The sequence below is a fragment of the Ylistrum balloti genome, unplaced genomic scaffold (genome assembly GCF_031769215.1).
Source record: "Ylistrum balloti isolate Yb309-2 unplaced genomic scaffold, AGI_CSIRO_Ybal_v1 Utg369740, whole genome shotgun sequence".
Lineage (NCBI taxonomy): Eukaryota > Metazoa > Mollusca > Bivalvia > Pectinida > Pectinidae > Ylistrum > Ylistrum balloti.
In genome coordinates, this window is record NW_026781950.1 from 872,820 (window position 1) to 889,612 (window position 16,793).

General features: G+C 33.8%; 1 protein-coding gene across 1 annotated transcript in view; it reads right to left on the reverse strand.

The window, feature by feature from the left end:
- LOC132543059 (stAR-related lipid transfer protein 5-like) overlaps positions 1 to 16,786 on the reverse strand; it is a 40,400-nt gene extending 23,614 nt beyond the window's left edge. Inside the window, exons 1-3 of the mRNA XM_060206513.1 lie at positions 16,628 to 16,786; positions 8,310 to 8,359; positions 2,705 to 2,837 (exon numbers count right to left, since the gene is read on the reverse strand). Of these exons, the coding sequence (XP_060062496.1) occupies positions 2,705 to 2,837; positions 8,310 to 8,359; positions 16,628 to 16,741 (297 nt within the window). The 5' untranslated portion in view covers positions 16,742 to 16,786. The remainder of the gene's footprint in view (positions 1 to 2,704; positions 2,838 to 8,309; positions 8,360 to 16,627) is intronic.
- Between the last annotated feature and the right edge of the window lie 7 nt (positions 16,787 to 16,793).

The window sequence follows — 16,793 nt, forward strand, 5'->3', positions numbered from 1 at the left end:
TGTGGTCTCAGACAGTCCTAATGTTGTTTTGGTCTCAGACAGTCCTGGTGTTACACTGGTCTCAGTCAGTCCTGATGTTACTGTCTTGATGTTACACTGGTTCCAGACAGTCCTAATGTTACTGTGGTCTCAGACAGTCCTAATGTTGTTTTGGTCTCTGACAGTCCTGGTGTTACACTGGTCTCAGACAGTCCTAATGTTACACTGGTCTCAGACAGTCCTAATATTACTGTGGTCTCAGACAGTCCTAATGTTACTGTGGTCTCAGACAGTCCTAATGTTACACTGGTCTCAGACAGTCCTAATGTTACACTGGTCTCAGACAGTCCTAATGTTACTTTGGTCTCAGACAGTCCTAATATTGCTGTGGTCTCAGACAGTCCTAATGTTACTTTGGTCTCAGACAGTCCTAATGTTACTGTGGTCTCAGACAGTCCTAATGTTACTTTGGTCTCAGACAGTCCTAATATTGCTGTGGTCTCAGACAGTCCTAATGTTACTGTGGTCTCAGACAGTCCTAATGTTACTTTGGTCTCAGACAGTCCTAATATTGCTGTGGTCTCAGACAGTCCTAATGTTACTTTGGTCTCAGACAGTCCTAATGTTACTGTGGTCTCAGACAGTCCTAATGTTACTGTGGTCTCAGTCCTAATGTTATTTTGGTCTCAGACAGTCCTGATGTTATACTGGTCTCAGACAGTCCTGATGTTATACTGTCTCAGACAATCTAATGTTATACTGGTCTCAGACAGTCCTGATGTTACACTGGTCTCAGACAATTCTGATGTTACACTGGTCTCAGACAGTCCTAATGTTATTTTGGTCTCAGACAGTCCTGATGTAACAATGGTATCAGTCAGTCCTGATGTTACACTGGTTCCAGACAGTCCTAATGTTATTTTGGTCTCAGACAGTCCTGATGTTACAATGGTATCAGTCAGTCCTGATGTTACTGTCCTGATGTTACACTGGTTCCAGACAGTCCTAATGTTACTGTGGTCTCAGACAGTCCTAATGTTGTTTTGGTCTCAGACAGTCCTGGTGTTACACTGGTCTCAGTCAGTCCTGATGTTACTGTCTTGATGTTACACTGGTTCCAGACAGTCCTAATGTTACTGTGGTCTCAGACAGTCCTAATGTTGTTTTGGTCTCTGACAGTCCTGGTGTTACACTGGTCTCAGACAGTCCTGATGTTACACTGGTCTCAGACAGTCCTAATGTTATTTTGGTTTCTGACAGTCCTGGTGTTACACTGGTCTCAGACAGTCCTGATGTTACACTGGTCTCAGACAGTCCTGATGTTACACTGGTCTCAGACAGTCCTGATGTTACACTGGTCTCAGAGATTCCTAATTATTAGATTAATGACCCTTTCTGGCATCAATATGCTTAGTCTTTATATCTACAATAAATGAATTAAGTGCGAATTTGTTTTTGATATAGATTTTTATTGACAGCACAGTTTACAAACATTGAACCATGGCTGATATTTCCTACAGAAGTGATACATTACACACACAGTTTAAAGTCAGCAGTATGAGATCTTTTACAGGCAGAGCTGCCCCCTACTGTAATTAATAACCGTTTCACAGCTGCAAGAAAACTGATAATTTTCCAGTCTAGATGTTGTACCTGATCACACCCAAAATACTCTCCATGTATAAAAAGAAAGATTTTAAAGTGTTTCATGTTCGAGTTTCACGTCTAAACCTATTTGATCACTAGTTGTTTCTGCATTTTAATCTTTAAAGCTACAAATAAAAAAAAAAAAAATACAAAATGGATACATTTTTTTAAAAAACTTTAAGTGGAATCTTCATATCATACGTATCTATTTCACGTGTACTGAGGTCTTTGAGTAGTTAATGAAAATCCACAAAATGCAAAAAAGAGAAATGTTATTCATTTCTCCCTAATGAAATTAACAACAAGAATTCAATTAATACAATAAAAAGTATCTACTTCACATCAAAATATTTTGAATATTTGAAATGTTAAATTTCAAAAGCAAGAGATTCGAGTGTATATGTAAATGTAGTTAAATTTACACATTATTGTATTTCATACTTAGTGTTATTTCTGTATAAAGATGCACAACCTGAAAAACACGTTTCCAATAAAGCAAACCTGTCTATAGCAACCACCCATGGGATCAGAAGAAAGTTGTTGCTATAGACAGAGGGTCATTAAAAACAGGTGTGATCTGGTCGCTACCATCATGGATCAAAATGGTCAAGGGTGACATTTGACCTTTAAGCTTGACAAATGACAGGGCTCTCACACCCCATTTTGGGACTGGGGCCTGAGGCCCTTAGAATTGGGGAAAATATCAGTGTTTTCCTTAAAATTGGGAAAAGTTGGGGTCTAAATTGGGGAAAAAAGATACTATTTTGCATTGGGAATGGGGCCGAATATCGGCCCCAAATCAGGCAGATTGAGAGCCCTGAATGACCACCAAAAATCTTATCAGATGTAGACCTTGGCAGTATAATACTACGGTGTGAATATGAATCAAATCTGTTCAGGGGTTTATGAGATATCATGTACACAAGGTTACTGCTGCCTACACATATCAGCCTCACAGAATGACAGCTATGTATCATCTCCCATTGCACAGTGAAGGATAAAATAAACAAGGTTTATATATATGTACAAACAGAAACAGAAAGCAACTTTAATAATGATATCTAATCTAGATATCTACCTTATCAATCTGTTTGATGATTTCTATCTTCTTCATGTTTTTGTCCCATTTTGCCCTGTGTCCGTCAGGTAGAGGCTCGATATAGTCAAACACATCCTTTGGTTTAGCACAATAAACCGCTTCACCTTTGTATCTATATCGCAAAAATAAATAAAAATAATATTGATAAACTGCCAATCATGCATTAGACATAAAAATCAACTTTATTTATGTTTCAACAATTGTGAAACAAGTCTTGTTGGCCCAGAAGGGAATGGGGAAGGGATCTTTATGTATTACCAGGGAAAATCCACATGGTCGGCAGGTGATGCCATATTTTCAACATATGTTTGGGAAATTGAACCTGGATGTGGAAGTGAAAGGTGAGTAGCATTGCACCATCTGATCACCCTCAAGTAATACATTACATAGTCCTCAAGGTAAAATAATCCTTTGATTCAATCTCTCTTTAAAACAATATGTCAAACTGATGCATAATTACTGGCGTTCATTCTATGTATTATCCTTAATGTTATGCTATGAGAACTTTTCATAACAGGTCAAAAATCAAGATTTTCCAGGAGATATATTATATATCAAGAAGAATATAACTATCATTTTCTTCCAATGTCAAATATCTATGGATAACCTTGATTTGCACTTTGAAGTTTACAATTGAAGTTGTAATCCTGATCACTATTTACCATGTTCAATGGAGTCTGTAAATTTGTATATTTTTGTTGAGCACAAATTTCTTGGTTTTACAAAAATATGCATTTATGCTGGCACAGATTAAATCTTACTAATGAATTCCACAAGTACTATACTAAAATCCATTTCATTCTTTATCTGTTTATCAACTTTTCAAAGTAGTTCAAAGTGAAAGTATTGGACTAAGATATAACTGTGTTAACTGCAGTTACTTTATGTTGATTATAATGAACTGTACCATATTTTCTGTGGGGCTCAATTTTCATTATTTTTAAGGACTGGATTTTGTGAATATATATATAGTTCAATAAGACTACTTATACTTATTCTAACAATTCGGGACATATAAATTTGTGAATTCAGAATATCAACAAAATCAATGAAAATAAATTTGACAAAAAAAAAAAAAAAATCATGATTTCACAGTAATTATTGTGGATATAAGAATTTATCATTGTGCTAATTTGATAAAAAGTTATAATGTACTAAAATTTGATCACGCCAAAAGAAGTATATGTACAGTAGTTAAGTTTGTAAATTACAAGTCACCCAAAATTAAATGAAATTAAAACCTCTACAAAAAGTATTGCTTCAACAGTACAAAAACTTGCACAAAAAATAATGATTTAACAGTATAAAAAAACTCCCACAAGAATTAACAATCAAATAGTAAACTCGACCAAAATGTGATGATTTCAAAGTAAAAATCAATGATTTTAACAGCATGGATTAAGGTTTGAACAAAGAACAACAAAGGGCTTGGTATTGTACAGATGATGTAATATTTTCAATCAATATTTTGTGTGACAGACATGTTCTTTACCATACAACCAATTGCATGATTCATTTAGATACTCTACATGTATAGCCAGGAAAATCCTCCTGTTAAATAAGTAACATTCAGGACTGAGATCTCGCCAGTTTTCATTTGGTATAGTACTTTCTATACAAATTTCTAGTTATTTCTCATCAATGGACCTCCCCAGACAGCACTTGGACCGATATATAGACTAAATTCTTGTGAAATTTGCCAGTAGTCTTGATAAATCATTAGTACTAATGAAACATCGGTCAGATCTAACTCATTAGCGATATTCATTTCAATCCAGACAGACTTCGGAATTTTGTAATAATTATACATCCTTTGTGTAACTGCCTGGGTCTGTTTAAGCGTAACATGCTGGCCTTGTGGAACAGGTCGGAGCATTATAAGAGTCCTGATGTTCCGTGGATAATGATCTTTTCCATGCATCTTCTGACACTTTGTAAGTTGGCTCATTTGTGCACCAAACTACAAAAGTTACAGTTTCTGCTATGTTAAAGGATTCAGCCCAGCTCAATTTCCTTTTGTAACTCATAAATAATGCATTCAATATTGCAGGAGGTTAGCTCGGTACAACAGGAGTGCCGAAACCTAGGCAATGCACATGTTCTGTCTCCATTTCTTGAGGGCATTTGTGTTTCATTCTGCATCTAGTCTTTCTCTCCTGTAATCCTGATAACGTTTCTCTTTCTATGGTATCCCATTTCAGTGACTATTTTTTATGTGAACATATCACATACATAACACAGTCTAAGGGACGTAATAAAAAATTAGAAAAGCTTTAGTGTTGGGAACTGAAATGTACCCCTGTGCATCTGTATAAATTTAGAGCCTGATGGTCAATTACTGCAGGGTTTTCCTGAGATTCACATTTTGTACTTTTTCTAAAAGCCAACAAAAAAACTTGATTCTTGAACAAATAGATTTTAAGAACACATTGAAATCAACAAAAATACTTTAAAAACATATATATTTCAGTGGTAATACTTTAGCAGTTTTCCCAGTGATGGTATCGCACAAAAGCATGATTGTGCTAATTGTCACTTCTGCATATGGTTTATATAGAATAATTATCATTGATGCGAGAAATCATCATTGCTTTAATTTGCTGAAATGTGTGTACTTAAAGTTAATTGTCTTAAATTGAGAATGTTAACAGTGAAAAACTAGAAAATGTCTGCCATCTAGTGAAATCAGTTTAGGGGGTAGAGGGGTGAGGGGTTATACTTTTATATAGCATGGAACAAGGTTGACCATGGTCTTTATCTTGGGGGCCTCTGAAACACAACAAAGTCCAAAGTATATTCATAATCGTTCTTTCCATAATGTTTTAACGAAAATCCATTGAAAAAATGAAGCTGATAGGTGCTCATATTGAATAAGACATTGGCAAAGCTAAATGCCCCCCTCCCCCCCCTCCAGGTGGGGGATAAATAAAAAACAACAAAAAGTGATCATGACAGTCCAATTACTGTAAAATGTATTGAAATCAACAACAGGTGCAGTAAAGTGATTAAACCTATTGCCATTTTGACATAATGTAGGATTATTACAATATTCTCCCTGGACATGTCAAGAGAAATCACTATCATCATTGACTTTAAACCTCTCAAAGTTTTATCATAAATATATTTTGATCAATTCCTTTGAAATTGATTGATATTTCTCAATATCTAGTCACAAGTTCAGGTATGGACAAATATGTCCGTCCACATCTATGTAAATCTGACTAATTTGCAAAACCATAGACATAGAGATACCATCAAGCACAATGTATCAAAAATCTTGATCTCATTAATTTTTACCTCTTCTCAAATTAATGACCACATTTTATCACTTTTCTTATGTTTAGAAATCCCTACATATGCATGAACCAAGTTCTGAATTAAGGCTAGTGTCAGAATTTTGAGTGAGCAGATATCAACTAGGCCAGCATCAGTATCAGCATTTTGGCACCTTGCTGTTATTGAAATAAACTCAAAGTGTCATATCTTGTTTTTTTGTGTTTTTTTAAGCTCTTTATGATAAACTGTACATCGTATGTTCCATAAACGAATTAAAAACCTGAATGATAAAGAAATTCACAATTTTGATAAAGAAATTCTCAATTTTGATAAAAAAATTCTCAATTTTGATAAAGAAATTCTCAATTTTGATAAAGAATTTCACAATTTTGATAAAGAAATTCTCGATTTTGATAAAGAAATTCTCAATTTTGATAAAGAAATTCTCAATTTTGATAAAAAAATTCTCAATTTTGATAAAGAAATTCACAATTTTGATAAAGAAATTCTCAATTTTGATAAAAAAATTCTCAATTTTGATAAAGAAATTCTCGATTTTGATAAAGAATTTCAGAACTACATTTTATTTGATTCTTCTAGTGTTAGCCATGTGTATAAATGGAACTGTTTGAACTCAATTTGACTGCATCACTAACGACACTCAGGAGTACTGGCCAGAAATATAACATTCATTTTTCAGCCTCTACCCTCATGTCCCTAGAGAGAGGGCCAGCAGACAACATAATGCAGTCCTTGTTTGTTGTTTTGGCTCCAGCAAAATTATTGAAATCAGTTTTCAGACTGTGTGTTTTGTGAAATTGACAAGCAATCCCAGAGGGATTTTGGCAAACATCATTAAATGATCTGTATAGGATCTTTATAAGAGACTGTATGTTTTGTGAAGTTGACAAGAGATCCCCGAGGGATCCTGGTGTACATTGTTGTATGACCTGTATTAAATGTCAATAAATTGCCACTTTTCTTTACTTTTTCCTCCAGATCTCTTGCTCTCCATTATATTTTATGTCACCAGGTGAATAAGTAACATGGTAGCATACATGTAAATTTGAAAAAAAAAACCCATCTACGACAGAATTGAAAGGACAAAGGTGAACCTACAAATCAATTTTAAGAGCAATCTGTCTAGACTTTTGTGAGGAAAATGATAATAAAATTTAACTCTCTAAAGTTAATATGACCACTATACTCAACCATTTTAATTCGCTTCTTCTGATCAGTCCCATATTAAAATAAAAAAAAATTTCACAGCAGTAGTAACTACGGGGAACCATACATATGAAATTTGAGAAAAACACCTTGTCATCTTTCGAAAAGATATCTATAACAAACTTACACCATAACATACTACTGGGTATAGGATTACACAAACTTACTGGGTATAGGATTACACAAACTTACTGGGTATAGGATTACACAAACTTACTGTGTATAGGACTACACAAACTTACTGTGTATAGAACTACACAAACTTACTGGGTATAGGACTACACAAACTTACTGGGTATAGGACTACACAAACTTACTGTGTATAGAACTACACAAACTTACTGGGTATAGAACTACACAAACTTACTGGGTATAGAACTACACAAACTTACTGGGTATAGAACTACACAAACTTACTGGATATAGAACTACACACACTTACTGGATATAGAACTACACAAACTTACTGGATATAGAACTACACAAACTTACTGGGTATAGGACTACACAAACTTACTGGGTATAGGACTACACAAATAGATATAGAACTACACAAACTTACTGGGTATAGAACTACACAAACTTACTGGGTATAGAACTACACAAACTTACTGGGTATAGAACTACACAAACTTACTGGGTATAGGACTACACAAACTTACTGGGTATAGAACTACACAAACTTACTGTGTATAGAACTACACAAACTTACTGGGTATAGAACTACACAAACTTACTGGGTATAGAACTACACAAACTTACTGGATATAGAACTACACAAACTTACTGGATATAGAACTACACAAACTTACTGGATATAGAACTACACAAACTTACTGGATATAGAACTACACAAACTTACTGGGTATAGGATTACACAAACTTACTGGATATAGAACTACACAAACTTACTGGGTATAGAACTACACAAACTTACTGGGTATAGGACTACACAAACTTACTGGGTATAGGACTACACAAACTTACTGGGTATAGGACTACACAAACTTACTGGGTATAGAACTACACAAACTTACTGGGTATAGGACTACATGCTAAAAATAAAAGATAGCATACTTACAGGAAACCTCCAAATTCTGGTGACCTCTTACAGGAGATTTTAAAATGAGTCTGAAACAATAGATAGAAGCACTTGTAGTTATGTACAAACCAGACATAATGAAGTGGATGAGAGGATAAAGAAAGGAAAATAGAACAAGAATGGATGACTGTTATTATTTTCCATTGTTTATTATAAAATGAGATTTTTTAGCATGCCATTATCTGTCATTTTTTTCCCTATAATGATTTCAAAATAAATACCAATGAATAGAAATGACATCCAAGCAAGTGAAACAAAGTAAAAATCACCTATTGATAGTGAACCCCTCTTAATGCCATATCTGTTAATGTAATGTTAACTGTACTCTATTTATGTAAACACTGAAGGGATTATACATGTTTCACAAACTGAAAAGTGTTGTTATTTGATGCGATGTTAGTTAAATGAACTACCATCATCAGAATTATTTCTAATATACAATGAAAACCACTCAATATCGTGTCTGAAAATGTGATGTTAAGTGGATCCATGACATCAACTGTTGATGTCATTTTTTCCCTCCTTTACCACAACTTGAAGTGAACTTGTTTAAACATCCAAGCAAAGTAATTCTTCATTAAGTTGGGATAAATATGCAATTCACTTTGCTTTCTCCCTTCACGCTACCAGTAAAATTTCACCATTTATTGAATTATCTTATCTGACGATACAGGCTATATTTCATGACTAACTTGTACAACCCTACTGTACTCAGGGTGCACATTTCTACAGTTCTGACTAAATATAGTAAAAAGAAGACTGTAAGCCAATGGATTACTTATAACACCTTCCCCCACCCCGTCCCCAACCTCCTCGTCCCCTTCCCTGTTTTCTATCATTTACAATGTTCACTTTTAGTACCATTATATTTGACATTTCTCAAAAACTCTACAAATTTTCAGCTTAAACAGACATTATCTTGATTTTGACCAATTAGAAGCCTCCATTTTGTTTCCATACCCATGGTTTGAGAAAACCTTATGTGCCAAAATATATATCATGATCAGTTATACATCACATGACCAGGTTTGAATAAAATTGAGCAAAGTCAAGAGCTGATGACCCATGGGCTTTTAAACGAACGTCCTTGTATTAAGGAAAATCACTGAAGCAAAGGAAACACATTACATAATTATTGTACAGCACTTACATCATCATTTGTAAGGCTTGTATTGCACTGACTGATCCTTATAACACATGCTAGACATCCCTTCGAGGACACAAATAACACAGTTATTTGTGAACTTTGAATAATTCACAACCTATTACACTGTGCCATAGTTTACATAATGCCATGACTATGTTGCCCCCTCTCTTCCCCAGGCCTATCTCAGGATAAGTTTTGACATAATACATCAATAGTTCAAAATTCTGAAATCTAAAACAGATACAAAAGATGATGAACCAAATTATACCCCACCATCCTCTTTCCCTCTATAAATAGCAGATATAATTTACTTCAGGTGTCTATGATCAGACATATTTTAGCATCTTAAAAAAACCCAGACTTTACATTCTGGTATTACAAATTCTTAACATTCCAGAAAATCATCACCTGAGATGACCTTGTAACCTAAATCTTCTTTCTTCTCTGTCTGGATAAGTGCTTCTAAATCACACACCTACATGTGTTACCATACTGTGTAGAACTTCAAAACTATTGCTACATATACTGTGTATTCTCACACCTATTCTTAAATACTCTGTATATCATCATACCTATTCCTAAATATACTGCAATATCATCACACCTATTCCTAAATATACTGCATTATCATCACACCTATTCCTAAATATACTGTATATCACCACACCTATTCCTAAATATACTGCATTATCATCACACCTATTCCTAAATATATTACAATATCATCACACCTATTCCTAAATATACTGTGTATCATCACACCTATTCCTAAATATACTGCAATATCATCACACCTATTCCTAAATATATTACATTATCATAACACCTATTCCTAAATATACTGCTATATCATCACACCTATTCCTAAATACATTTCAATATCATCACACCTATTCCTAAATACATTTCAATATCATCACACCTATTCCTAAATATACTGTATTATCATCACACCTATTCCTAAATATATTACATTATCATAACACCTATTCCTAAATATACTGCTATATCATCACACCTATTCCTAAATACATTTCAATATCATCACACCTATTCCTAAATATACTTTATATCATCATACCTATTCCTAAATATACTGCATTATCATCACATCTATTCCTAAATATCCTGCATTATCATCACATCTATTCCTAAATATACTGTATATCATCACACCTATTCTTAGATACATTTCAATATCATCACACCTATTCCTAAATATACTGTATATCATCACACCTATTCCTAAATATACTGCATTATCATCACACCTATTCCTAAATATACTGCATTATCATCACACCTATTCCTAAATATACTACAATATCATCACACCTATTCCTAAATATACTTTATATCATCATACCTATTCCTAAATATACTGCATTATCATCACATCTATTCCTAAATATACTGCATTATCATCACATCTATTCCTAAATATACTGTATATCATCACACCTTTCCGTAAATACATTTCAATATCATCACACCTATTCCTAAATATAATGCATTATCATCACACCTATTCCTAAATATACTGCAATATCATCACACCCATTCCTAAATATACTGTATATCATAACACTTATTCCTAAATATACTGTATATCATCACACCTATTCCTAAATACATTTCATTATCATCACACCTATTCCTAAATATACTGTATATCATCACACCTATTCCTAAATATACTGTGTATCATCACACCTATTCCTAAATATACTGTATATCATCACACCTATTCCTAAATATACTGTATATCATCACACCTATTCCTAAATACATTTCAATATCATTACACCTATTACTAAATATACTGCATTATCATCACACCTATTCCTAAATACATTTCAATATCATATCTATTCCTAAACATACTGCAATATCATCACACCTATTCCTAAATATATTACAATATCATAACACCTATTCCTAAATATATTACATTATCATAACACCTATTCCTAAATATACTGCAATATCATCACACCTATTCCTAAATATACTGCATTATCATCACACCTATTCCTAAATATACTGTGTATCATCACACCTATTCCTAAATACATTTCAATATCATCACACCTATTCCTAAATATACTGTGTATCATCACACCTATTCCTAAATACATTTCAATATCATCACATCTATTCCTAAACATACTGCAGTATCACCATACCTATTCTTAAATATACTGTGTATCATCACACCTATTACTAAATATACTGCATTATCATCACACCTATTCCTAAATATACAATATCACCACACCTATTCCTAAATATATTACAATATCATAACACCTATTCCTAAATATATTACATTATCATAACACCTATTCCTAAATATACTGCAATATCATCACACCTATTCCTAAATACATTTCAATATCATCACACCTATTCTTAAATATACTGTATATCATCACACCTATTCCTAAATATACTGCAATATCATCAAATCTATTCCTAAATATACTGCAATATCATCACACCTATTCCTAAATTTACTGCATTATCATCACACCTATTCCTAAATATACTGTATATCATCACACCTATTCCTAAATATACTGCATTATCATCACACCCATTCCTAAACATACTGCATTATCATCACACCCATTCCTAAATATACTGTATATCATCACACCTATTCCTAAATATACTGTATATCATCACACCTATTCCTAAATATACTGCAATATCATCACACCTATTCCTAAACATACTGCAATATCATCACACCTATTCCTAAATATATTGCAATATCATCACATCTATTCCTAAATATACTGTATATCATCACACCTATTCCTAAATATATTACATTATCATAACACCTATTCCTAAATATACTACAATATCATCACATCTATTCCTAAATATACTACATTATCATCACACCTATTCCTAAATATACTGCATTATCATCACACCCATTCCTAAATACATTTCAATATCACTACATCTAGTCCTAAATAGCTTTGAAAAAACATGTCTTCTAACATTGTTGAATTAAATTATGTTCCCTGTGCTAATGTAGGTTATTTGTCAGTGTTTATTAAAAGATAGGTTCCAGTGTATTTCCACCAATAACTTTCCTCATCAGGAAAAGGCAAGGTAATTTTTTCATCCCCCCCCCCCCCCTTGAATTCACATAGCCCTAAGCTTTCCATTTCTATAAACAACATATGTAAAGTCGTTTTGATTTACATGTAATGTCTGACCTTGTATCCATAATAACTTTACTTTCTCCATTGACTGAATCATTTGTGTTCTTGCACAAAGTTTTAGAAACAGAATTATTCAAAAGACATGACATATTGCAACTCTGAAGCATGGTTGTGTAAATAAATGATATGAATGATCTGATCAACACCTTACAAAAATATAACATTGTACAATAACCTAGACCAGACGAAACAGCCATTTAATTGTCACTTAACACACTTCTAGACCTATTCATACAGATAGCAAACATGCATGTTCTCCTACATAATGCAGCTATGCTTTGTATTGAATGCAAACCCTGTGTTTCCCTCTACTGAATGTGTAACAAACTGGAGACCTCTCATTACTGTGAGAAGTCAGAAAATGTGTTTTACTACTCGTACTCACTTAGGTTAACAGGAGGAAGTTTGATCTTATAGCCCTAATATACAGTCTGCTAATAAAATCTCCCTTCCTTATAATGTCAATCTTTGTCCCCACCAATATTGGCATTATATGGAGGGTATCAAATGTATCAAAAACAAAATTCAAATTTATTTATTTAGGATAAAAAATATTCTTGATTTGTTATGTTAGAAACAAAAATAAACAAGTTTCAGACAACTGATCAATACAAAGTTGATGAAACAGATACAACATGGAAAGACAGTCACAACTACATTTAACTAAATTAATTATAAGACAAGCTTAACAAATCTGAGATCACTTCTAATTTTTTGAAAAACAAATCAGCATATTTTAATTTTCTCCACAATTATTTGACAAACACATTTGGCATCATATAATACAGTTAATATTTTAAGTTTGATATATACTACATTGAAAATTTGAAACATGAATTGTCTCTTGTTTATAATTTAAAACATAATTCTGGCCCTAGATGGAGATATACTGCCCCTAGACCGATAGTCAAAGTAAATACATTGTCAGAGTAATTCAGACTAATGGAGGACTGCATCATATTTTCCTGTTATGTCATGTGTTTATGTTTTAATACATCCTATATGGGGAGTGGAATGATCGCATTATGTACTCAATGAATGCAATCATCCAAATTAAATATCAAAGGTAAAATTCGATGGAACAGGTCACATTCAGTTTATATCCTGATTATTTACATGCTAATGAGGCATATTGAGGTTACATCCCAATGAAACTCTTAATATCATTAAAACCCTGAAGTACTTCACAAGTGTTTTCTGTTTCCTTTATTTTAAGTGAGGCCAGCATTTTGTAGTTTGTGACAAAAACCAAAAAGCAGTAAATACATTGGAACACATCTGAATTTTTGTTCAAGGTGCATGGACATCTACATCCCTGCTGAGAGTCACCAGTCTGCGAGACGCTACATAAACCTTCTAGGTGATCAGTTGGTAATATGGTAATGTACTTGTCTTTCACTTAGGTGATTCCCGCATCAAATGAAAAGGTACAGGTCACCTGCCCGCAACTGTGGGTCTTTAAAATGAATTTGTTTTGTGTAGTCATGAGTGGAGATGAAGAAGTCCAAACGCTGCTCGGGTGTTGGAGGTTTATTGAGATGTAGACTATGGAGAGATGGAACACTTACATGCCTTCAGGAACCGATACATACTGGCTCTAAATGTGGTCGTATTTATACTAGCCATGTTAATTAACTTATAGAGTACTATTACACATTAGCTAACAGGTAAACATTGATTGAATTATACAGGAGTTATTGACATGGTCTTGCAAACATAAATGGCAATAGATATGGCTGTTTACATCAAGATAAGGTGATATTGACCTTCATACAGACTGCTTAGAAAGGCTTCAGGTAATGACTTATATAATCAGGGAACAAAATGATACCTGAACATGTATAGTAGATCAACAACAACAGAATGCTTCTGGCCACTGGTCAATACATAATTGTTCACAGTAGTAATAAATTAACAAAGGCAGATACATTATGATGAAACATCTGACTGATGTCTAGCACAATTTTGAATAACTCAATTAACTTACATATTAAGTTTTAATAGTTCATTTTCTCCCAGGTTCTCTGGTTTCCACCGACAATAAAATTGCTTGTGCACTTCTATCCAGGCCAATAAGAGTGATTAATATAAGCTGATAGTTTTGCAAAATATAAAAAAATACTAGCCTCAGCCAATGGGAATTTCCCTTTAGTCAAGTAGTAGGTTGTCTGGCTAGAGACTGAAGGGTCGCTAGTTCGAACCCCAGCAGAAGCAGGGTATTGTCATTACTACTTCCTTATACAGATTTGGTGCCTTTGACCACTCTGAGTGAAGAGCTATAGGCGATTGAGATGCTTCCTTGGAGATATTGATCCAAGGTTGTTGTTGTTTTCGGGGTCTGAGACTTTTTGATGGAGGGACTATTATAGAAGTTGAGAGTACACGTTAACTTACTAGCTTCAACTACTAGGAATTTCCCTTTAGTTGTGCAGCAGAGTGTCTGGCTAGAGACCAAAGGGTTGCTAGTTTGTACCATGCCAAGGGCAGAATGTCTTTCCTATCACAGAAGCAAGCTCTGTCAACTGCGTAACCGAGACAGTATACAACTCCTAATAACCTGCTCCTTTTATATTGCCAACACTGAATGGCAAGAAAACTAAATAATATTTATATAATATACTATTATCTACAACTGAAGCACTTTCAAAGTATGAATCTTAATTTTATACAGAAATTCTACATGTATCGATTTCAACCCAAGTTCTTATAAAACTTTCTTCGATATATATACCCACAGTAAGTTAATTGGTAGTAAATGTGATGTAACAAGCTTGACCATTAAAATAGGTGGAAAGTCATTTCTTTTTACAAAACTTTGCAGTACTCAATACCAACAAGCTACTGGCATGACTGTTTTCAAAATAAATTTGACCGCTCTAACCTTGAACAATTAGCGATGGTAATTTTTTCACAAACTTTGTTCCTACTCATCATAATAATCTACTGACCAAGCATAGCATGTGCCTTACAAAGAAATCAGTGGTTCTTCGAAAGTGTGTGTGGTTTGAATGAAATATTTTGACAGACTACTGATCAGATGGACATCTAATGGTACTGCCATAATATTGACTTTATAAAAGGTAGGTCAAGTGAGCTAAAACCAAACCATCAGAATTATCCCAGACTTTTTCTGCTGTTTTACTAATAATTTTTCATGAATTCTGTGGCTTAATTTTGAAAACTTAATTATTTTAAAAGTAATTAACTTACAGGATATTTAAACAAGAGGTCCAAAGAGTCTAAGCTCACATGAAAAGCAAAGAAAATAAAGACAAAATATTTTATACGGCATATCTAAATCTAAATGTACTGATTCAGTCTGCATTCATATTCATTACAACATCAGAAGGGGAATTTTCCTTTTTATTTCCTAATATTAAATTTCAAGATAACAAAACCAAAGCTCAAGTGAGACTGGTATCAATATGTATCAGACAGTCTGCATGACACACAGTTTCATTGTAACAGACACGGGTTTTTAACCGAATGAACTTAATTAAAATCATTGACCACAATTTGGTTATTCCTATGCTAATTAGCAGGTAGGGCCCTGCTATTTGTCCCCGAGTTCATTATCGCGTGCTCTGTACCTAATATACATATTCGCACCAATAGGTAGGGCACAGACGGTCGAAGTTTATTACCGTCTGATAACACATCCATTTCATGGGAAAACTCAATTCGATCGCGACTGCCAACCGGATAACGTCTGCCCGTGTCTCGGTGGGGAACATCAAGATTCTTTACTCTAATATACAATATACATCTCTCATAAGAACCAATCTTGCATCATGATGACACATGCCTACGGCTGATCACGTTGATATAGGCTGTCACCACATGCGCACCAACAAAAATGATGGCACATGTGCCGAACTAATATTGTTATCGATATTATTAATAGTTACCGTTTTTTTGCTTTCCGTCCAGTCTTTATTATCGTGGTAGTATTGTTGTAATGTGTCGGCTACTTCTTCTCCAAGTTTTCTGTATGATTCCGGTGTTTTTTGTCCGTCACTCATTTTTGTTAAAGTAAGTCAGTCTCCGCTATAATAACACCTGTGATACAGTGCC